The 24,011-nt window shown below is 41.7% G+C and overlaps 1 protein-coding gene across 9 annotated transcripts in view; it reads right to left on the bottom strand.

The window, feature by feature from the left end:
* Positions 1-24,011, bottom strand: part of FAM13A (family with sequence similarity 13 member A) — a 331,522-nt gene that overhangs the window by 19,535 nt on the left and 287,976 nt on the right. For all 9 annotated transcript variants that reach the window (XM_027544081.1, XM_027544078.1, XM_027544079.1 and 6 more), the window contains 8 exons: positions 23,678-23,754; positions 23,276-23,318; positions 13,774-13,921; positions 5,069-5,282; positions 4,469-4,607; positions 3,656-3,737; positions 2,613-2,833; positions 1,879-1,962 (listed from right to left, as the gene is read on the bottom strand). In XM_027544081.1, coding sequence (XP_027399882.1) covers positions 1,879-1,962; positions 2,613-2,833; positions 3,656-3,737; positions 4,469-4,607; positions 5,069-5,282; positions 13,774-13,921; positions 23,276-23,318; positions 23,678-23,754 — 1,008 coding nt within the window. The remainder of the gene's footprint in view (positions 1-1,878; positions 1,963-2,612; positions 2,834-3,655; positions 3,738-4,468; positions 4,608-5,068; positions 5,283-13,773; positions 13,922-23,275; positions 23,319-23,677; positions 23,755-24,011) is intronic.

Here is a 24,011-nt window from a genome sequence, read left to right as displayed (position 1 = left end):
TTGCAAAGATTCCGACACGTCTGAGCGGCTCAACACACGCTGTGAGCCTAGTGCCTGCTGACTGCCATGGTCCAGGCAGGAGGAGAGACTGTGCTCAACTTGGAGCAACAAGTACCACGGCACACAGCCCCCTGCTGCGGCAGCAGGGTGAAGACTAGAACACAGCTGAGAGTCTTTAAAGGAGTCTATTACTGTCATACCCTGAATCCATATAATGAAAAGAAGGAAGACACACAAGCCCCACCTCCTTCACGGAGGCCTGCCTGGGGGCTGTGAGGAGATGGACACCGAGAGGCACTGAGTCTTTAGTGGAGAAGGGGATTAGTTCTATCTCCGCAAGTTCTTTATATCCCGGAAGAGAAGGACGAAGTTTCACAACACATCTGAGCTCCAGAGCATTTACTGTTTGGTTCAGTGCCTTTAAAAAAAGTCCAGAACAACAGTTGGCTTGAAACATGACCATTATCCCAGAGTGCCAGTATTTTTCCATTGTAGGGACAGGCCAGCAAAATCAATCATCAACTCCAGCTTTTTTTTTTTTTTAATTTAAACCTAATAAATTCAGAATCAAAATACCAGGCAGGCTCATTAGACAGATAACTGGCCACATGTTCTGCATCAGGTAGATGCTGAGGTCCAGGTTTACTGTTAGGTAAAACAAAAAACAAAAAACTCAGAACCCCTGCTCTCACAGGTCTTGTAGTCTAGTGCTCTATTCTCTAAATTTCTTCACCTAAAAGAGCATATTTGTGATGCAAAGACTCTCTCCATTGCATAGCTGTGACTGAGACTGGAAAAGAGGTCCATGCATTTTGGTGATATAAAAGTCCATCTGTGAATATAAACTTCCTGCTTCTTTACACCTGCTTTTAAGAACTTGTGTTGTTGGGTTCTTGACAACATTCTTAACAGAAGGTTACTAAGAGTCACTGACAAGGAGATCAGATTACAAGCTCCCTTAGGAATAGAGTGGAGGCCTGTTGAACTACTGTCTCCCCAAGGACTAACAGCATCCAGGGGATAAATGTGCTTGCTGAATAACAAATTGCCTCAAATGCTTCTAAAGCCACATTTTAGATTCCTCTCGGTTTTAGTTCTGCATGGCGGCTGAAACTTCTCAGCAAACACGGGTTGCAAACTGCACTGAAGAGAAACTGAATTTTAGGGCAGATCACTTGAGCTTAGCACCTTCCTTTTATGGCTAAGAATGCTTAGAGCTGGTGATGACAGCTTACAGGGGCAGACATGTTTCTTCACTCTAGGCTTCTGTGTAGCAATTCATACCCCCCTCCACTATCTTCTACTCGAAGCAGGACACTAGAGGCTACATTTTACTTGCAAACTGATATTTCTTTGGAACTTAATTAAATTTAGCACTTATTAGATAGTGGAACTCTTATCAAGGGTTTAGGCTTCAAAAAACTTAGTTCTGGTGAAAATGTATAGTAAGCTAAGTATCTGGACACCTCAACTGCAAAATACTGAACACAGAAGATCCACTTCAAAGCCTGGTAATTTACCGCAGTCAGAAAATTCAGTACTGATGAATCTATTTGCAGGGCAGGAACAGAGATGCAGACGTAGAGAATGAACTTGTGGACCCAACTGGGGAAGGAGAAGGTGAGATGAACGGAGAGAACAGCACTGACACGTATGGCTAGTGGGGAGCTGCTGTATAACACAGGGAGCTCGGCCTGATGTTCTGTGACGACCTAGACGGGGGTGAAGAGCGGGGAGGTGGAAGGAAGGCTCAAGAGACAGGGGATACATATGTACAGATAGCTGATTCATGTTATACGCTAACACAACATTGTGAAGCAATTATACTCCAATAAAAAATAACTTAAAAAAAAAAGAAAATTCAGTGCATTCACATACCGGCCGTCCATGAATGCTTTCATAATATAACAGAGCTTTCTGCAGGGCCACTTTCTCATTAGCAATCTGGTCTTTGGTCATATCCTGTATAAACACAAGGACAGAGAAATGAGAGCAAGGAAAACATTTGTGAACATCGCAACTGCTTTATTTAGTTAAACAAGTTTCCCAAAGTAAGGTTAAAAAGAATGTTTACCCAACAGCTCTCCCTAGCTTCATCCAAAGCTAGGAATTAGCTGTTCCTGATGTGCAGCTAGGAACACAGCACAGCAGAATTATCACCTATGAGTACTCCTTTCTCCCACGTGGTGGCAAAGGCATGCTGGACTCAGGTCAGCAAGGCTGCGAGGTGCACGGGGCTTAGCCTAATGGCTCCGACGATGAATACAGTTACAGGATACACATTCCCAAAGGCTTGTCTCTAATCCTTCTACCTCAGAGAGTCACCAAACTATCTCTTAACTGAAACAACTCCATCCTGCAACCTGTACAACAGGATTTTCTGCTCTCTATTTGCAGTCCAAACCAAAGGACCTATAGTTAAAAAGCACTCTGAGCTGGTTTCATCTGCTTCTTTGGAGTCTCAATGTGTGGAAGGGGAGGGTGAGGGAGATATAAAAAGGTGGTACTCATCACCCTCCCTACTGGGACCCCGGGGCATGCCCTGCCACCCTACCACAGTGACTGGAATGGTTTGGGATTAGCAGTTTCTCGGGCTCATCACAGAATCACACCTTAATGTCTTCCGGACGGCTGGTCTCTGCCCGCTTCTCCTGGAGCTTCCTCTGGATGGATTCCAGAGTGGCCTCCACGCTAGGCTTTATGGCTTTATCCACCAGCTCTTGCTTTTTCTCATCTTCTTTTTCAAGTTGGGAGCCGAAACTCTTGGGGAGTGTGTTGCTTCGCTGCCGCATTCTGGGGGGTAGGTCCTCCTCTGATATCTTCAGTTTGGACTCTAAGAGAAAAGATTTGGGGGTGGAGATGTATGGGAATTGACGTCTGCTGAACCCAGATTGTTTTTCTTGCTGTTAACAAGTGCTTAGTCCTGTCTTCTTTTCCCCCCAGAAAGCATCTAATTATATTATTAGCTGAAATCCCTGGTTTATTATTTCTTAAACTTAAGAAAATGATAGTTTTCCTGTATTATCTGGCATGGTTTCCTAACCCTAATTCCTGAGAAAGTTTTAGTTCTTTAACATCCATGCTTTAGCTGCACCAGCCTGTGGGCTGTTCTCAGAACGAGGCCGATGTCTTCCCATACCGAATCCCATAGCATTTACAGGTATTTGCAGGTCTAGAACCCAAATGTTGGCCAACCTTTTCCATATGATGTATATATCTCACTTTGGAATTATTTTCACTTTGTATTCTATTCCTTTGTTTATATGATTCTGTGTCCTACAAGACAGCAAGCTCTGGGAGGGACAGGGACCAAATTCTTTTCATAAGCTATTTCATAATCCACACCTTGGATTAAATAGGTTCTTAAAAAGTGTTGAATTGAAACCATCATTCTTAGATTAGTTATTTAGGGGGGAAAAAAAAAACCCTGCAGAATTCTCAGCATCTTTGATCTGGGTTTCCCTGTGACGGAGGTCATGGGAAGATACAGAGAAAGTGTGCCATGAATGCTAAGGGTCCTGGGAGTCAGCTTCAAGGAACCTGTCTTTTCTGGAACGTTTGAGTGGTAAGTGGCTCTCAGTGCGCGGTAAGATCACAGCTTCTGTGCTTGGCTTGTTCTCTGAAGACCTTGCCATAGGTCTAGAGCTTTCCCTACCTTTAAGTTGTTTCCGGAATTTGGCAAGGTCATTTGTCCATTTCAGAACCTCTGGATTGGCTGCTTTGTCGCTGTGGGAAGGCTGCGAAAAGGAAACGTAGAGTAAATGTTTTGGAATTGGGGCAGGAGACAGAAGAGTTTGATGATCAGTTTGTTTTAAACAGCAAGGAAAAGCTGAGTTCCACTGGAATAATAAATGAACTGTGATTAATCAGAGCAACTTCACAGGTGGAATTCCATTATCCTTCTTTATATCTGGTTATTTTTGATGCTTTCAAAGAATTCCTCAGAGACAAAACGCTGGCTCGTTAGGGTCACGGACTTCCATGAGTCTATGACCTCTTTTCCATTATCTGCAGGGTTCACCCTGTCAGCCTAACAAGATAGAAAGCAGTGGAGTATATGATATTTTACACAACAACCCCTGTGAAAAATGTCTTTTTGTTATTCTTATAGGAAATACTAAGGATAGAGCTGAGAGAAGAATAAGGTCAGTACCAGTTAAATTTTATAAGATAATTCTGAATTAAGTTTTAGCCAAACAAAATACTTCACTTAATGATTTTCCCCATTTCCGATCACTGATCAATTTACAAGACAAATGCGAAAGCCTTCAATTCATTTGTAAGGATACACTGTGCAAGGAAAATGCTGACACACCATACTGGAGTTTATCGGGGTTTACTGCCCAGCGTTTACTGCCTTTGGTGATTCCCCACAAAGCTCCCTGCACTGTCCCCACTTCTCTGAGTAGTCCGCGCACTGACACATCGCTTCTGGGGAGGGTCCAGAAAGAAGCCAGTGAGCACTCACTCTGTACTTCCGCTCTTCTTCAAATCTGTCTTCAAACTTCCGGATCTTCTTCTTAAGGCTCTGAATCCTTCGAGTGAGCTGGGCAGGAGTCAGGTCCTCTTGCTCATCTTCGTAGGAGCCCAGAGAGGAGCTGCGGCGCCTGTGAGGGGCACAGTGTGGGGGTCAGCTTCCCAGGAGGGGTCACTGCCTGCTGGGAGGGGCTGGGGGGGAAGGGATGTGGCATGGAGGGGTGCTTATCCTCTCAAATAAAAGACAGCTGACTGCGATTACATTTTGTGACCTTGAGCTCCGTATGTCCTGCCTTTTAAACACATCCAATCTTCTCCAGCTCACCGTTGCACCGGACAGAGCTAGGACTGAAATGTGGACTTCACAGCTAACTTGGAGAGAGCTTTGGAAAGGGGGCACTAACAGAGATTCGGTCGGTGATGCTGTAGGCGGGTCACAGGTCACATGTAAAGTTACAACAGAGCCTGTGCACTTGGATGGAGATATACTTACAACCTAGCTAAAAACATGACTAGCCATGGGTAACATTCCTCTCCCTTTTAAAGTTACATGGATGGAACGTCTGTGCCTCAGCAACACAAAGAAACACACCTCATGAAAGGGTGGGAATTGGGGGGAGAAGGAGGCACTTCCGTGTCGTCCAGGTACTGCCGGCTCTGCCCGTAAGCGTAGAAGCGGGGGGACAGCATGGGGTCGCTGTCCTCTTCCAGGAGCTGCCGAATCAGGCGCCCGGCCTGCGGGGAGAGGCGCGCTTCGTCAGCGTCCACACTCTCCTGTTGCCACGAGGAGAAGGCAGGGATAGGCTCTGGAAAAGAACAGGGGCAAGAGGGCAAAATTGTTCTTTAAAGCACACCTGTTTCCCAAGTTTTCTGAATGCATTAGGAGGCACTGAATTGAGGAGGCACTGGACGGTCTCACATTTTACTTATTTATTAGCTCATTTGTTTGGCCACACCACATGGCAATCAGGTTCTTAGTTCCCTGAAGGGATTGAACCTGTGTTCCCCGCAGTGGAAGTAGGGAGTCCTAACCACTGGACCACCAGGGAATTCTCAGTTTCACATTTTAGATCGAAGGTTCTGACTCAAGACGCTATGCCCTGACCTGAATCAGCGAATCTGAGCCATCATCTACTCTCTTATCTCCACCTTCACTTGCCTTCAAAAGTCAATGTGCTAGGGCTGCCCTGAGGAAAAGCCATTAAAGTGAGCTTCCAACTTTCCTGGCAGATCACTGAGGAGCACTTCTCCGCCTGAGGGCGTTATGGAACAGAAACGCCTATGTGTCTGTGAGCAAAGGGTTTGGCATCATGGCTGGACATCCATGGGAATTGGGTTAAGGAATCGCATTCGCCTTGGGAGAGACCATTGATTCAGGCTGTGCCTCTGCTGAGGTCACTCAATAAGCTGTTTTGTGTGCTTTTGCTTTAGCATGTTGGGATTTAGCATGTCTACAATGCATGGTCTGTATTTGGAACTTTTAGAGGCTACTTAAGTTGGATGGCATCATCAATTCAGTGGACATGAGTTTAAGCCAACTCCGAGAGACAGTGAAGGACAGGGAAGCCGGGCGTGCTGCAGTTCACGAGGTCGTAAAGAGACAGACATGACTGACTGAACAACAACATCAGACTGCAGTTAAAGTAAGAAATATGCACAAAAATAAAAAAGAATAAATCAGTATGAGTTATTTTAGACAATCTTGAAGAAAAAAAGGGGCACAAAATCCTGATTTTTCACTTTGTGAGGGAATAGGGTGGCATTTATTTTTACTGCAAGACCTACCTTGTGTTCTTTTCCTCATTAAACAAATCCTATCTAAGATTCTTTAAGGATAGATCTCAGATGATGTATGGTATTTCGTTTGTAATACTTTCTTCATTTATAAAACAAGGTTATGTCTTAAATACCCTTGTGGATATTGTCATTTACACAAAGCTGGAATTTGGCCATGATCTTAAATTCTGGGATTCCCTCAGTTTGAATCATGGAACAATTGTCCCTTCTGCTATCGAAGTAGTTCTAAAATCCACAAAATCATCTTAAACAAGGGCTTACTTAGTATTTTACTTAAAAAAAATCATACTGTAATCATAGAACATTAAAGCTGGTTGAAACTTCATACAACAAAGAATCCAGTGACTTTTCAACTGTGGCTGCACATCAGGGTCACAGAGGAAAATATAAATAACTCCTAACATACTTTCCTGATGGCTCAAGCTTCCCTGATAGCTCAGGTGGTAAAGAATCCACCTGCAATGCAGGAGACCCTAGTTTGATTCCTAGGTCAGGAAGATTCCCTGGAGAAGGGACAGGCTACCCACTCCAGTATTCCTGGGCTTCCCTTGTGCCTCAGCTGGTAAAGAATCCTCCTGCAATGCGGGAGACCTGGGCTCGATCCCTGGATTGGAAGATTCCCCTGGAGAAGGGAAAAGCTACCCACGCCAGTATTCTGGCCTGGAGAACTCCATGGACTGTATAGTCCATGGGGTCACAAAGGGTTGGACATGACTGAATGACTTTCACTTTTTTCTTTTCTAACATACAGGTCTCACACCACCCAAATAGAATGTGTAGGTGAGGATCCAGATATGTGAGACACAAACACAGAGTCTTTAAAAAGCTTCTCAAGTGATCATAATTCAGTCAGGTTTGAGAACTACTGCTTTGATTCAACAGTTACAGATAGGGAAACTGAAACCCAAGGAATTCAAGAGCAAATACCTAATTAGTGATAAGAGTTGGATCTAGAAACTCAAGACTCCTGCCCTCCTGGACACTGCTTCAATTTAGAATATGCCAGGCGCTTCAGGAACAGGGATGACTATCTTAAAAATGTTAAGATCCCACAGTGTAGTAAGACTTAAGCACATTAATAAAAAAAAATTAACCTCATGTGTAATGAGGTCCACAGGTTCTCAAAATTTAAAGACAACCAAGTCATCTTATAACACAGATGACAATATAAATACTTTAAACAATCAAAGCATTTTAAAGACAGAGTCCTGCCTACTGAGTCTCAAAGAGTGGCAGAGAATAGACTTGGCTACAGCAGGAGACAAACAGGAGTTGTTTCATCATCTGTACTGATGCGGTTGGCTGGCTCCTCCTAAGTGGCAGGGCTTAGATATGAGCAGCTTGGTACTGTCGACAAGAAAAAGTGAAAGTAACTGAGAAGTGAGGGGAGATGAGGGAAGCAGAGGGTGAGTGGAAAGTAATCCCTAGAAAAATAATAAGAATGTAATGTGCAGTTGCAGAAAATGGAATTACTAAACCGACCAGATGACATGTATTTCATAGGACAGCAGTAATTTTCTATAAGGACTAAAATCAATGGAGCCAGGACAGGGAAAGGGTTAAGATGGCTTGAACAGTCAAGCCGAAGGCAGTGGTAAAGGAGCAGAACACCCAGGGGAAGGCTTTGATGGTTGACAGGGAAAACAAAGTCTGCTGTTGATGCTGGCATGCTGCTGTGCTGGCTAGTTTGACATTTCTGTGCATCATACCTTAGTTTGAAAGGTGTTATTTTAGGTCCTGAAGTACGTTAATCTGTCTGAATCTAGCAGAATAGCTTTTAAAATATAGTACAACTAATCTTTGAGTTTTGAACTATGTGGTCTCTATGTACCATTTCTGCAAAACACAGTACATGTCTGTGACCATTAACCAAGTGTGTCTCCGGTAAAAAGTAAACTGTGATTCTAGTTAACTACAAAATACTAATCACGGAACTGAACTGTGCTTGTTTGATGCTTTGTGACTAACATGGGGCCATCCGTCAGATTGCCTTTTTGTTAGTCTTCTGGGCCTCCATTCTTGATCCATCACTTCACTGATAAGAAGACCAGATGTGCCATGTTCCTGGTGTCACCAGTGGTATATATGAAGTACACAGCTGAAGAAATTCTAGCTCTGTCTCTTGACTTCATTTTTTAATTTTTACTGTATGATTCTGTTTCTTTTTTAATGGAAGCATAGCTGATTTAGAATGTTGTGTTAATTTCAGGTATATAGCAAGGTAACTTAGTTTTATACATATATATATGTAATATTTTTTCTTTTTCCATTATAGGTTATTACAAGATATTGAATACAATTTCCTGTGCTATACAGTAGATCCTGGTTGTTTGTCTATTTTATATATAGTAGTTGGTATCTGTTAATCCCAAACTCCTACTAATTTATTCCTCCCTACCCCCTTTTCCTTTTGATAACATGTTTGTTTTCTGTTTGTGAGTCTATTTCTATTTTATAAACAAGTTCTTTTGCATCATTTTTTCAGATTCCACATATAAATGGTTTGTCTTTCTCTGATGTTTCTCTTAGTATGATAATCTCTAAGAGATTCGTTACTTTAAAACAGAGAAATATGATAGCATTAAGAATTTCAGCGGTAACAAAGTAAAAATAAATATTTCATCATTAAGCGCAGGTAGAACAGAAGGGAAGTTTTTCACCTATGCATCTGGAAATGCTTATATGATTTCTCTCTCTCTTTTCCCTTTCCTTTAATTCTATACAGTCTTACAACTTAGGGCTCCTATTCAAAAGTTACATAATTATACATAGTTCAATATAATGAAAGATTCAGTAAGACCAACTGTTCCTCTGTTTTGAAATATTCTAAGAATACAAGGCTATCTCATGGGTTTTTTTTTTTTTTTATCTCATGTTTTGATAGTTGGTGCTCAAATAGAATAACAAGACTGAACTGAGAAGAACAACACAGTCCATGATAGTAGGTCCTATGCATTACCCACCTGCATAGAAAGCCAATTTGAGGATGTGTTCACTGACAATTCCCAATTGTGGGCTTGAGGAATAATTTACATTTTAACCAGTAATTCTAGAGCAATGAAACAGACGAGGATATTGCAAGATAATTATTCAAAGGGACAAGAGAAAAGATTTAAGGCTTCAAATTAGATTTTCATCTTATAGGACTCCGTAAAACAAAAGTGTTTCCCTCTCTGGACCAGAATTCCCTGGATATGGTGGTTTTGATTTTAGCCATGTGTCTGGTTGAAAAGAACTCTGGACATAAGTACGGCACGTCTATTAAAAATTAATCTGCCCAGGTTAGCTGACATCCCAGCAGGTCAGAAATAACAGAGAAAAGAGCTGTATGCTTGCTACCTAAGTAACAAATAAGAATAGGTCCCTGGGGAGCTCCAGTTCAGACAGTACAGCACACATGGAAATAAAGGAGATTCACTGCGGGAGGAGAGAACGCAGCTCTGACTGATGCTAATGCGATCACCGGGTCGCAGCTCCTCTCTGCATTAGCTGGCTGGATCCATTTACTACACAAAAGAAAATGAGCTACTGAGATGATTTTTCTCTAAGAAATCTGCACAGAATTAAGGGAGTTGATGTTTTCCATGTCTCATTTTTAACTGCGTATGTGTTACTCAGAGTCATTCCTACTTGGTGTGATGTCATACAGTCTTCCGAGGAGGCTACCCAGTAGTGCTGGAGGTATATTTACATCCCAGATACAGGGACATGGAAACCCCATTGGTGGGGGGTCTTTACTGGGAAAATCCTTTCATAAAATTTTCCTTAGAATTCCACAATGTAACCTGAGAACAATGACTGTTCTGTTAAATTGTTCCAACAGTCTCACCACAAACTATCAGAACCTTATTAGCCCGCTTCATCAGTCCAAACTAACACATGGTTGTGCTGAGCACTCTGTGTATGTTAGCTCATATAATCCCTGCAACAAACGTACTAAGTAGATACTACAGCTGTGCTGCGCTGTGCTCAGCTGTCTCAGTCCTGCCTGACTCTCTGCAACCCTATGGACTGTAGCCCACCGGGCTCCTCTGTCCGTGGGATTATTCTAGTAAGAATACTGGAGTGGGTTGCCATTTCCTCCTCCAGGGGATCTTCCCGATTCAGGGACTGAATCCACATCTCTTGCAACTCCTGGATTGGCAGGCGGATTCTTTACCATGGAGCCACCCAGGAAGCCCCTACTGTTTGTTATTATGTACTATGTCTCCTATTGAGACCTGCTGACTAACTTGACCACAAAGCTAGTTAAGTGGTAGAGCCAGAATTTGAACTCTCCATGTGTCTGCCTCTTAACTATCATAGTCCACTGCCTGCTATGACACTGACCTAGCATTGCTTAAAAGAGGCATTTAGGTGGAAGTCAGGAGACTTTGTGATCTTAAATCATCACTTTGCCTCTTTTAGCCTCAACTTTCTTAGCTGTATAATGTGAGGGTTCAGCTGTAAGATCTTTAAGATTCCTTGCTTCTCTAATATTTTTTAAACAGAATTTCCTGCCCACAGTTATTTTTGATAAGATAAGCAGTAAGTGATGAATAAGATATCTGAAGTGCTTTATACCCTTTAAAAAATGTTCTATAAAACTTGATTTCACCAGGACAAATCTAATAGAGTAGCTGAGTTTTTACATCTTAGTACTTCCACAAGGGTGTCCTAAATCAACATGAGTTGGCTGATTATGGACATTTTAATTATGTAACTTTCAAGGGTTTTAAATAACTAAGACAGTTCATTTGATTTGGGTGTTCATTTAATTTTGGAGAGGGCGAACTCTAGTAATAGTGATGATAATGATGCTTTCACGTGGACAGATCAAATAATATGCCCTAATACACAGCTACACATAAAGGAAAAAAGATCAAGCGTGTATTATTTATCTGTCAATGAGTGGGACTGGACTCTGATCCTCCATTCACTTTGAGAGGGTTCCACTCATAAAGGAAAAAAGATCAAGGGTGTATTATTTATCTGTCAATAAGTGGGACTGGACTCTGATCCTCCATTCACTTTGAGAGGGTTCCACTCTGAGCAGTCTATGGAACTCATTAACACCTTCATTTTTCTTTTTATTTTCCCAATACCATATGCTTCAGAAGCCACAGAACATCATTTTCACATGAAAGCTTACACTGTAGTGGCCAGTACTTGGAGGTTGCTCATTAAGTACTTTCTCACCTGATATTCTATTATTCTACATGTATGACAGAGTATGAGCCATGGCATGGGGAAGGAGAACAAACAAACAAATCAGAAAGTGTTGGTTACACTACATGGGGGTCTGGAGACTACTGATGGAGACTTATAGATGGATACTGGTTCATATGGTTTCAGTAACTATATATTTTGTTGCACTGGTTGCACAGTTTAAATTAGTACAAAGTTTATTCCTTACAGGGGAGTGACCATTTTGTTTTTCACTAAACTTATAGAAAAAGGTGATATTTCAGTGGCTTAAATGATTACTTTCAGCTTAACTATCCTTCATGCAAAATATTCCTTTATTTGGACTATACTTACAGTTGTATTAATGCTAAAATGTAACTTGGACACTTAAAATAAATGAATAAAAATAAATATACTGAAAGCACTAACCAAACAATCAAAACAACCTTGAAATGAAACCATGTAGATTTTTGAGGTATGCAAGTTCAATGACAAATGTAGTAACTGGCAAAAAGAAAAAGTTAAAACAAGTCATTTTATAAATTATATGGATAACACAATCCTAATAAAATGTCTTTTTTTTCTTGGCATAAGCTTTAAAAATTTCACCCAGTTTCCCAATACAAAATGTTATTTCCCTCATATTATTATCTGGCAGAAAGTTCTTAATATAAAGAAATGAAATAGTTCTAATTATAAGTTAGCTTTCAACCAGTCTGGAGAGATTTTTTCTGCTTTATATTTAGCTTCTTTAAGTATGTTGGAAGGGACTAGAAATTTATGATTAAAAAAAATCCAACAGCTGAGTCCACTTCAATAGGAGGAGACTCTACTAGCCCCTTTCCTGAATAAATCATCAAGATAATGTAGCCAATTTGAATTCTGACCAAAAAATCCTAGAGCTTTTAATCTAGAGCTGTATGTTAATAATATAAGGAGACCATATTCTTGAAGCCCAAACAGCACTTGTTTTGGCTACTGCTTTTTTTTTTTCTTTTATTTGTGCAACAGTGGCTACCATGGGACCTTGGTGGGGTAGGCTGTTTTTAATGTATGAATTAAAAGCACACCTGATTATTTCAAAGTACAGAAAAGAACAATAAATACTACCCTGGAATGTATCACTTAAAACAAAAAACCTTGAATTTTCCCCCCAGTGGATAGCTGGGAAGATCTGACAAAGATCTCAGATTCACCACCTAATTACACGAAAAAAAAAAATTGGAATGTGTTTCTTATATTGCAAAGAGGGAAAATCAGAGTAAAAAACATTTTGATTTCATTTCACTGAAGCCCTGGATTCGAGAAGTATCATGGTGCTACTATTTTTCACCTTGTGGTCTTCTTAGATCATCTTAAAATCATTAACATAATGAATACTTTTTGGTTAAGAAAAAAAGAGGTGGGGGCAGAAGACAAGCAAACTTAGGTGCTTCTGAAAAAGACTGACTTTTTATTTTAATAGTTGTGATTCTTTAAGTCGTTGTGTTAACTCAGGCCACGGCTCTGAACTCAGGAGCACAATTTCCCCCTCTCTCTACCTTCAGACACACAGACCGTCTAGAGGCAGATGGGCACTTATTATGGAGACACTCTGATACGTGTCTGGATGCAGACATATGGATCATGGAAGAACAGCAGCTTGAGAGAACTACTGCAGATCCTCCCTGAAATACAGGTTTGACAAGATAAGGATATCCTCTTCTTCTGCAGAGATAAATGTCTAACATTTCTGTCAAAGATCTCTAGGAAAACCAGTCTCAAGAACTATATTACAGGCTTTCAATACGAAGCACTTTTATTCAGTGTTCTCTTTGATAAGCAGATTCTTTATGTTTGCTAACCTGGATTTTAAAAATTTATCCATAAAAACAGACGTAGAAGCAAAGCAAATCAAAGTATTCTTCTTGAAAAATGGGGAGGAGATTTAATGAGGAAGGTAGAGGGTTGGCACATAGCAGGGGGAAGGTTAGTAACACTGACAGCGAATCCAAAATGCACACCAGTTCTGTGTTACTCAGCTTGGTACTCCTAGAGGGAAAATGCACTCACATCTCAGTGCTCCTGGTAAGTCAGAAAGAAAAAAAAGGGGCTGCAAGGTGACACCAGAATAAAGGGCGAGCACATTTTTCCTTCTTAGATCGCAATCACTCTAGGCAACACCGAACGTGACACATTCCTATGTCAGGGGAAGGATTTTCGGTCATTTAGAAATGTGGCTACTTCTGCATGCACAGCTCTCGCTCTCACCCACGCACCCAACATGCTTCTCCTTTCTGCTAATTTACATGTGATTCTCCAGTATTAAATCATCCAAATTTCTGATGACCTTACCTTCCCAGCTCTTCTGGTCACACAGTGCAGTCAGGTCCAGCTCAGGCACTTCGGATACAAAGCTCTCCTGCTGGTCATCAGCATCAGGAGTCCTCTGCAGCTTGCTGTCAGGCAGGCTGGGATGCTCCTGGATCTTCATTGTGGGGTTCTGCAACAACAGCACAAGGTCCTCAAATCTCTACTGCTCACCAAGACCCAAAAACGTCTGCAGCAATTCCACTCCTGCTGAACAAAACCTCCCAAGCCACAGCTGCTGGTGTCCCCGGCACGAAAACCAAAATCACAGCCTGATGCCCCCTGGATGTTAGCTGGTCACTTGCATGCAAAAAGCAACTGCCATCTGCGTGCCTTTAACTTTTCTTCTGGGAGAAAGACAAGATCATTTCCGAGGGCTGTTCTTCCTGATAACTGCTGGCAGCTGACAGACTGGATGATAACTGACTGGGGCCAGGAAGGAGGGAAAAGGAGTTTGTGTTTCCTTAAAGGAGTATGGCTCTCCAGACTGTAAACAACAACCCAAAACTCAGCTACCGCTGTTGCTAAGGCCGTAGCAGCAACATGGTGTCTCTCTCACGCAGCCTTCTCTGCCCCTTAGGTAAACAGTCCTGCAGGGCCAGGAGCAGAAGCTGTGCACACGCGTGCTCTCCTGCTGGCCCTGGAGGCTTAGAGCAATTAAGCGGGGCTAGCTGCACATTCCCAGATTTCCTGTGACTGTTTTCGCCACAGTGTGGGGAGAACAGACTATTTATGGAGGAGCTCTGGGTATTCAAGCATTGTTGCGCAAATTCAAACAGCACGGGTGGTGGTGGTGGAGGGGGTGGTTTGCTAGCTACCAGCTAGCAGTAAGGAATACGGACTCTGGAAATGAGCCAAAATCATACAGGGAGCATGACTTGTTTTATTTTTTAAAGTAAAAGCCAAGAGCTGGCAAGCCGGCAAAGCATAATTTGTATCTTACAAATATGCAACTGTCACTTCTTTTCCTACTATTCATCTACTCTGAATATTAAATACTCAGCTACCCTTGGTTTTATTTACTGGTGGCACCTGCACCAGGCGGGGACATCGGAGGAATGGGAAAACTCCCCCTCAACACAAGGCTATCTTAACTAAGCGATTTTATATTTTTTAAAATGCACTGCAATTTAGTCTTTTTTTACCTTGTTCTTTTGGCATCCAGTAAACCCAACCATTGTCATACTCTCCCGTCACAAAATTATAAACAAAAGTGCTGCCTCACAAAGACATTTCTCCAGTAGCACAGATTTGTACAAAAGATTTTCTTTGAGAATAACTGGAAATTTATTTGAGCAAATATATCATCATTAAATTAAAAAAAAACCCCAAACATCTGGAAATCATAAATGATTCTGTTAATGTATGAGAAATGTTCTTATGCTTAAAATAAAGCACTACTAAGACTTCCAGCTCCTTTTAATAGCTATTCAACCTACTTTGATATCACCAGGGGAATAGTCAGGGCTTTTACTACTGTATTTCCATGAAATGAAGCATTTTCTTCACATTTGGGATAAAATGAAATATCACCAATCAGTTCGTGAAAGTCAGATGGAAATGCCAAGTAAATCTGGGGCTTTAAGACACTTTAAAAATTCTGCTTGTCTATTATATGGGGGGGGGGGGCAGGGGGGAGGAAAACATACACAGATTAAGTATTTATGCCACAAAAATCATTTGTTCCCTGAGCTGAATCCTAATGAGACCAGCGTTGAAGGACCCAATCTGGCACTCAGCTTTTTAAAAGTTACAGAGTCAGTCACCAACCATTTGTGTGTGTGTCAGAACCTCATATAGCAAATAAACATTTCTTCAACAAAGAGCTCTAATACCTGTTATACTTAGAGACAGATAAAAGGGAAGAATATAAAAAAATGTGATTCCATGGTGTAAGTATGGCACTTTCTTCACCAGGAACATCTGTGAAGCGCTGACCCTGTGAGGCGGTGGAGCGGATCGGGGTTTTCCTCCCAGGCAGACTTGGGATTGAAAAGCAACTGAGCAGCTCGGTGCCCTGGCTGAGCTGTTTCATCTCTCTGAGCCTCCACTTCCTAAACTATAAAACAGCATTAACAACACCTGTCTTGCATGGTTCCTTTGAAGATCTGAGAGGCCTCTAAGCATGGTGCCTGGGGCAGAGACACACAAATAGAAGTGATCCCTCTTACTATTATTAGGCACCATAGGAAGATGAGTAAAAAATTGCTACCTCTCAAAACGCTCAAGAGAGGAGTTAGAGGAGGCTTATACAACTGCAATTCAAGGAGAAACGTGCTACAGCAGAGGGCAGGGCAGAGTCTTGGATGCATTCAGAAAAAATATTAGAGAAAAGGGGAACTCGTGTTCCTGTCATTGATCAACAACAGTAAAGGTGGTTTGGGCTGTGGGGGTCAGAGGGGTCGGGGAGGAGGGCACCCCATACAGAGGGGAGGAGGAGGAGAGGCTGTGGGCACAGAGCTGAGCAGGAGCAGGGGATGCCGAGTACAGGAGAGATGAGGCTCGGGTGCCAGCCTTCAGCACAGATGACACGCATGCTGGATGAGCAGAGGCTGGGCTGACAGAGGCCTTGCACGCTGGGCTAAGTTTGGATTTTATCCTGTGGTAGATAATGGAAAGTCATTGAAGGATTTTAAAAAACAGACTAGGGGACTTCCTTGGTGGCCCAGTGGCTAAGATGCCACACTTGCATTGTAGGGGGCCTGGGTTTGATCTCTGGTCAGGGAACTAGATCCCACAAGCCACACAGTGAAACAAATACTTAACAAAACAAAAAGACTAGTAACGGAGAAATGTGTGTTTTCCAGGCTGATGTCTTAGGCATGGGAATGCACGCTGCTGGGAACACCTGCAGGCCTAGAGCTGGGCTCACAGGCAACCTGTGTCCTCTGCTCACACCAGCTGCTGGCTTTGCTCCCCGTGTCCCCTCAGAGTGCTTGAGAGTCTGCGGTGCTTGACATGACACGTGGGAAATCCCCAAATTCCGCAGACACACAAGCTGACTTAAAACGTGTACTTTTTATGACTGCCACATGTGAATTTGCACCAATTTCAAAGTAAAAAAAATTAACTAGAAATTAATTAGTTAGAAAATTTTTCCTAAGTTTTTGTTTTCTCTAAAATGTCTGGGTTTATTCACTCCTTCAACAACACAGTTTGGTGCACCCATTCTGTCCCGGGATCTGTGTGACGTGCAAGCTCCCTGCACTTAGGAGCTGACATTTAGAGGAATAGACTCAACTGTGCTCTGTGGAGCTCTGGAAACTTGATTTTGGTGCAAGGCAACAGCGGACTACCTCATGCATTGGTGAGCTGCCCTTCACGGTGTTCACACCAAGTGCGGGAGCTAGGGATGTGGGAGAGGGAGCACCACCCTAGGTAGGACACTGGAATGGACGGCCTTGACAGGACTCTATTATTCTAACAAAGAGAATCAGGTCTAAACCTTACTAGTTTATTCAATTACAATCTCATGGACAGAGGAGCCTGGTGGGCTACAGTCCCTGCGGTTGTAAGAGCTGGACACGACTTAGCGACTAAACTCCCACCATTCAATTATAATAGTGTATATTACATGTTATATACATGTAATAGGGCTGTCTATTATATATCTGGTGCTAGAGATACAAAGAAAAATTTATTTAGTCATTATCTAAGAAATACTTTTGAGGGCTTATGACATGCTAGATGGTTTTTTAGACATTGGAGAAACTTCAGTGGCCCAAATGAATCTCTGTCCTAATGAATCTTACAGAAGGGGACAGTTAATAAAGAAAAAGAAGTCAAGCAATGACATAGACTACAGAGAAAAATAGAGCAGCGTAAGGAGGATGCTGAAGGGAGGGGCCATGGCCTGCTATCTCATATTGGGTAGCCAGGGAAGGCCCTTCCATTAAGGTGGCATGTGAGCAGAGGCACAAAGGAGACACTCTTTGAGGCAAGAGTATTCCCGGAAGAAGGAAAGCAAGTGCAAACGCCCTGAGGCATGGTCATGTTGTGTATGTTTAGGAACAGCAAAGAGGTCCCTGTACTTGGAGTCAAGAACGTGCGCTGTGCCATAAATAACAGGGCGTCACTCACACTGAAGACCTATACACACACGAGCTTGATCTACACGAATTTCCAGACTCCCTGGCTGATCTTCTGCACAGCAAGGGAGAGATGTGTCCTTCATAAACCCACACGAACTCACACAGCCGTGGATGCACTTGGCAGGGCTCGCTCACCAGCACATTCACGGCCCTGTGCTGCTGGGCTCTGACCAGTCCCCCAGGGTGCTCTTTTTCTCGTCTGCTGCTGTATCTGAAGACCTGATTCCCAATTTCTGCGGACATGGTCACCTTGCTGGTGTTTGCAGAGGGGGCTGATAGCGTGAACCCAGGTATACATGTACATGGAGTAAGGATACCACTTTGTAGCAACACATGAGCCAAAAACCCCTCTTACTTCAAATATCTGTCAGCCTAGTCTGATGAGGCACGTTGCCAGGCTTCCCACCCTCTAGTAGTCTTATCATGGAGCATCGGGCCTGCCTACGTGACTGTCTGTTTCTCCTATTAGATCATTAATGTGCAAATGTCAAGGACAGTCTTAAATACCAAAAATATCTTTTGGTTTCAACTTGCGTTGTTTACACAAATTGTATCTTCAGTTAAATCCAGGTAAATGCATTCATTTCATAATTTTCAACTCAGAGATCCTTGTGCTGTCACACACAAAACCCTGTAAAAAATGTGGCACCGTATGAAAACATGCTAAATATTTATGTGATGAAATAAACTGAGTGACTGGCTCTTAGGAGGGACAACATGGCATGCAGATATGGGTTTTAGAGTTAGAGATCTGAGTTCAAACACAGGTGACCAGCAGCAAGATCTTCAATGAGTAAACTTTAAGATTCTTTTTGTCTAATACAGGACCATAACTTCAAACAGTTGGGAAGATAAAGTGAAAAATATGTAGTGTAAAAAGAGCTAGCTTGTCATAACTGTAGAAGAAATGCTAATTCCACTTATACACTACCTCCCTTTCCCATTCATTCATTTGGAAGTGTTTATTGAACACATACTACGTGCTAGGCACTGGAATTACAAGGATTAATGAGACAGGGGATTCAGAGTGGAAGGGATTCACTGATCATATAAGTGCCAAGTCACATGCATGTTATAGAAGAAAAGCACAGGATGCTAGGGAGCAAACAAGAGAGCTCACCTAGCCTGGGGCCACAGTTTACATTCCATGGTCAGGTCAGGGAGCCATTAACTACCAGTCTATCCACCTGACTCCTCTTAAGACTTGTCCCTGGCTGGCTGGGCCTGGCCGGACTTCACTCATTCTGCTCCTTCTTGTTGTTCTTCAGTCTCTCAACCACGTTTGACTCTTTGAAACCCCATGGCTTGCAGCATGCCAGGCTTCCCTGGCCTTCACTATCTCCCGGAGTTTGCTCAGATTCATGTCCGTTGAGTCGGTGATGCCATCTAACCATCTCATCTTCTGCCGCCCTCCGCTCCTTTCCTGGCCTCAAATGGTGAATGTTTGTTCCACCCCTTCTCCCTACCTGCCCGGGATTTGGATAGGAAGTGGCAGGACAGCTCACCAGAGACGGGCAGGACAGTATCAGCGCCCTCCACAAGGCAGTGTGCACAGGAAGGAGCCACATGAAGTGTAAACATTTACTGTTTGGCCTGACAAGAAAGGAAAATAAACATAACAAATTCCCCAAATTCATGTGAATTACCAAGCTTCAGTAGCCTTTCAAGACTGGATGGAATTGGAAGTGAATCTAAACAAACAGAGCTTTTCAAATCTTTCTGGTTCTAGTTTCAAAACCAGTACTTGTGCTCAGTCACTAAGTCGTGTCTGACTCTGCAACCCCATGGACTATAGCCCGTCAGGCTCCTCTGTCCATGGAATTTTCCAGGCAAGAATACTGGAGTGGGTTGCCATTCCCTTCTCCAAAATCCTAAAGCTTCCATGAAATACAGTGAGGCTGAAATAACAGTCATCCATTTCATAAATACTTGTTGATGAGGATATTTCAGAATTTATCTCAAACCTTCTCAATGCAAATACAAGCCTTCACTTAAGCTCCTGTGATAACTAATATTAATTCTCATGCTTGATTAGAAAGTCTTATCTTTTCTCCTTCTCTCTTCCTTTTTTTTTTTTTTTGAAGCAGGATAAGAAAAAGGGAAATAGTCTTTTGTTTATTATGAATGTCCTGTTTGTTATCAAAGGTATGCTTCTAAGCCCTTCTAAGCAGTAGGCTTAGAAAGCATAAAGAATGTAAAAATATCTTGAAGGAATTTAACACTTTATTAACCTTCAACTTCTGACTATAATGACCTCTCCCAGATAATGGCATATTCTACCACATAATTAAAAACTTTTACATGTTTTGCTTTTCTGACAAAAGGATTAAATATAAGGTTATCATTTTACCGTTCTGGATTTTATACGGAACATGAAATACTTCAACAATAGAAAACAGCTTGTCAGAAGGAATCAAGCTGAAACATAAAGCAAACACTCCACAGAACTCTGAAAACCTGTTCTTTCAGGGTTATCTTTCAGAATCTAGAAATTGCTATTTTTAAGGACGACCTCTCTCCTGGATACTTCCACTTGTCAAATGAGTTTAAAAACAAACAACAGAACAAAGTCTTTGAACTCCACATGCTCAGGGAACAGGGGGCTTCAGCTCTTGCACGTGTCACCCTATTTCATCCAGCACGTATCATCCTATTTTATAAAAACATCAACCTTTCCAAAACCTGGCTGAAGAAATCATAATTAAATTGTTGGCACTCTGAAGTGACTCTAACATTTTTTCCCCCATTGCCAATGTGTCACTAAATGAATTTTAATACAAACTACTTTAAGAAATGCAGATGAAATAGAAAAGGATAATTCTCATCACTGACCATCTCAGCAGACTCTCCTTTTGGGTAAGATTAGGTGTATAGGTCAGAGAAGGCAATGGCATCCCACTTCAGTACTCTTGCCTAGAAAATCCCATGGACAGAGGAGCCTGGCAGGCTGCAGTCCATGGGGTTACGACTGAGTGACTTCACTTTAACTTTTCACTTTCATGCACTGGAGAAGGAAATGGCAACCCACTCCAGTGTTCTTGCCTGGAGAATCCCAGGGATGGCGGAGCCTGGTGGGCTGCCATCTATGGGGTCGCACAGAGTTGGACACAACTGAAGCGACTTAGCAGCAGCAGCAGCAGGTGTATAGGTAAAAGAAATTAACGAGACATGCAACAAAGGATTGAAATGAACAAAGGAAATGAAACTGGGAACATTACCATATCCATTCATAGTGGGCATGTAAATCTGATGTTATAGGAAATTGAAAAAAAAAATACCAGCTAAACAGAATTCTAGGAGGGGTAACCAACCTCTAGACTCACTTTTCATTTCTGCAATCTAGGAATTAGTGCAGTATTATCAGAAAATCAGACAATTTGAGCTGCATAAGTTTTAGAAAGTGCTACATATATTAAAATGTAGGAAATTATAATAGACTGTAAGCAAGGGAAAGAGGTTTAAAAATGGAAGTCAGATCTTTCACAGTCCTTCATCAATCATAAAGTATCTTTCTTTCAGTGAAGGAAACACATGCGGTCATGAGTAGAAACAGAATCCTCATCTTGTGGAGTGATGCCTTTTTTCCCTCCGTTGGTGCGGTTGTGAAAGAAGGATGACACGGAGAGCGTAGTCTGGATTTTAACTCACTGCCTAATTTTATCTCCTCACTGAAACGACCATGATGACAATGATTATTAATAGTTAGTGCTTCAGAAGTGCCAATGGTGGGCTAGGTGCTGATTGGTAAATGCACATGGGCAACACATATAAGAATAGTTCCTGGCCCGTGGAAGAAAGGTTTGAGATTCTTTCCCTGTGATGCATCTGCCGTGAGAGCTGTCCACAAAAACACCAAGACAAACGGAGTTCAGCACCCATTTGTTTGGGTGCCACTTGGAATTTATGAGTTAATGTTACATAGTTCATCCCAAAGGCTGTTCTCTACCCTTTTATCTCCTAAAGATAAGAGGCAGAAAAGGGGAGAACTGAGAATACCTCTCCAGGAGGCTGGCAAAGCCATTTTCTTTAAAAATAATGTTCAATGGCATGATGAGTAGGTGCTCATTGTGAGAAGAGGAAGGGAGCAGAAAAAGGATGAAACAGAAGGAAACTAAAACAGTATCATGGGGACACTGTGCTCTGAAAAACTGTGACTAGAGATGAGAAAGAAGGTCTGCTTTTCGCTTGGGTCCCAAGGAAGGAAGCATAAAGGAGTTGGAAAGAAAAGATGAAAGCAGTGGCTCACAAGCTATGAAGTCAAGGAGAAGCCTTCCCTCCTGTTGTCTGGCTGGGTTAATGAAGAAGTGCCCATGACAGATGACAAAGAGGAAATATGAGGAATCTAGAGGATTGGGGGGTGGTCGTGTCAGGTGGCCATTCATTTCCAGCAATTTTATACCAAATTCAACATAAGTGTGCGTTTTTCTAAGAAGGGGGTCCATAGCTTTTGAATTCTTAACTTTCTAGATTGGAAAACTTTATGGAGGTAGGAACTGCAGCTGTTATTAAATCCCAGCTCCCGGCACATTACCTGCACACAGTAGGACTCAATATATATATTACTGAACAACCCATCAGTGAGTGAGGTTACTGCCCAAAAATGATTAGGAATCAGTGGTTAGAGGGGGCGGTTCTATGCATAATTAACATATCAAGAGTCAGAATCCAAGAACAGGTTGAAGAAAGCTTTAATTCTTGCCAAAAAGAAAGCTGATCATAAGACTGAAGGTGCAGTTGGAAGCATTTGGAAGTAGTGAGTTATATACACAAGTATGAATGAAAAATGAAGCTCAGCACACTGAATGGAAGCCAGCATTGGGACAAAGGAAATCAAATACTTGGATCAGGAAGGCAATGTCACCAGAGGACAACAAGGAAGCTAGGAAAGTCACCGAAACTTTAAGATACAGACGATAGAAGGGAGTTAGACGTTATTTTCTCTGTCATTTACTTAAAACAAGATACAAAACTCAGGAAATGAATTTAATACCTTGAAATGATTTTACGTTAATTTGAAAATTAATGAAATTATCTCTGTGACAAATCCACTATGATTCACTATTATCTGTCTCAATCACTTAAAAAAATGCTTGAATTCATGGAAAATCAAACCAGTAGCTTTGGCTTTTGTCTTATTTTATGGAAAAAAATCTAAGGAGAAATCTCCCTGGTATTAAAGTTTATCTTAACAAGTCAAATAAAAGAATTAAAAAAAAAAACCCAAAGAATAGAGTTCTTACGATTTCTCAAGTAATTTTTATGTCTCAATGTTTGCCTTTCTCAACAACCGTAGTCCTGTCACGTAATCTCATCACCCCTTATTGATAAGCCAATAAATCTTCCCAGGGACAGTCCTGTCACAGTCACAATCTTACTTTTACTTGGTGGCTACTCACCTCAAGATGCTGGCTCTGTCTGCCATCCTTTTCATTTTCTTTGCTACAAACAAAATATAAACTGTCATTCTGTTTTATAATAATGCTTCTCATTCATTGAAATTATAATTTTACTTGTTTTAGAAGTTCAGTAGCTCTAAATAAAATTCTTATGAAATTAAAAAAACAAAACAAAAAATTAAAACCTAGAAACAACACAAAACACAAATATGGTTATCTGTCTTTAATAGCACCATAGATTTTCCCATCCTCAAGCATTTTCCTTGCTATAAAATGCTGTTGGTAAATATAGAGTTTGTTAATTTTATGCTTTTTAGTTCTTTTAAAGCACACTGCACTAAGTGAAAAAAAAGTTTATTCACATTCTTATAAATGGCGTTAGGAGAAAACTCTTAAAATTACCTTCCATCGGATATCAGTTCAACATGATCAGATCCAGTCCTCTCATGAGATGGTGTGGGATTGAGATTTTCCATGTTCTGTAACAAAACAAACTACTCGTTGTCCAGCAGTAATGGTAAGAAGTACATAACAACAGACCCTTCTTTCTTTAAGATAGAAACATCAGATAATAAGTAGATATTAATTCTAGTCCTCAGATTCCCAACTTTGTTAAAATTGGTAAAATTATGACACTTTATTTGGAGAAGGCAATGGCACCCCATTCCAGTACTCCTGCCTGGAAAATCCCATGGATGGAGGAGCCTGGTGGGCTGCAGTCCATGGGGTCGCTAAG

This window comes from Bos indicus x Bos taurus, chromosome 6, assembly GCF_003369695.1.
Source record: "Bos indicus x Bos taurus breed Angus x Brahman F1 hybrid chromosome 6, Bos_hybrid_MaternalHap_v2.0, whole genome shotgun sequence".
In the NCBI taxonomy this organism is placed as follows: domain Eukaryota; kingdom Metazoa; phylum Chordata; class Mammalia; order Artiodactyla; family Bovidae; genus Bos; species Bos indicus x Bos taurus.
Note: the sequence above shows the minus strand (reverse complement) of the source record. Positions and strands in the feature narration are given on the sequence as shown.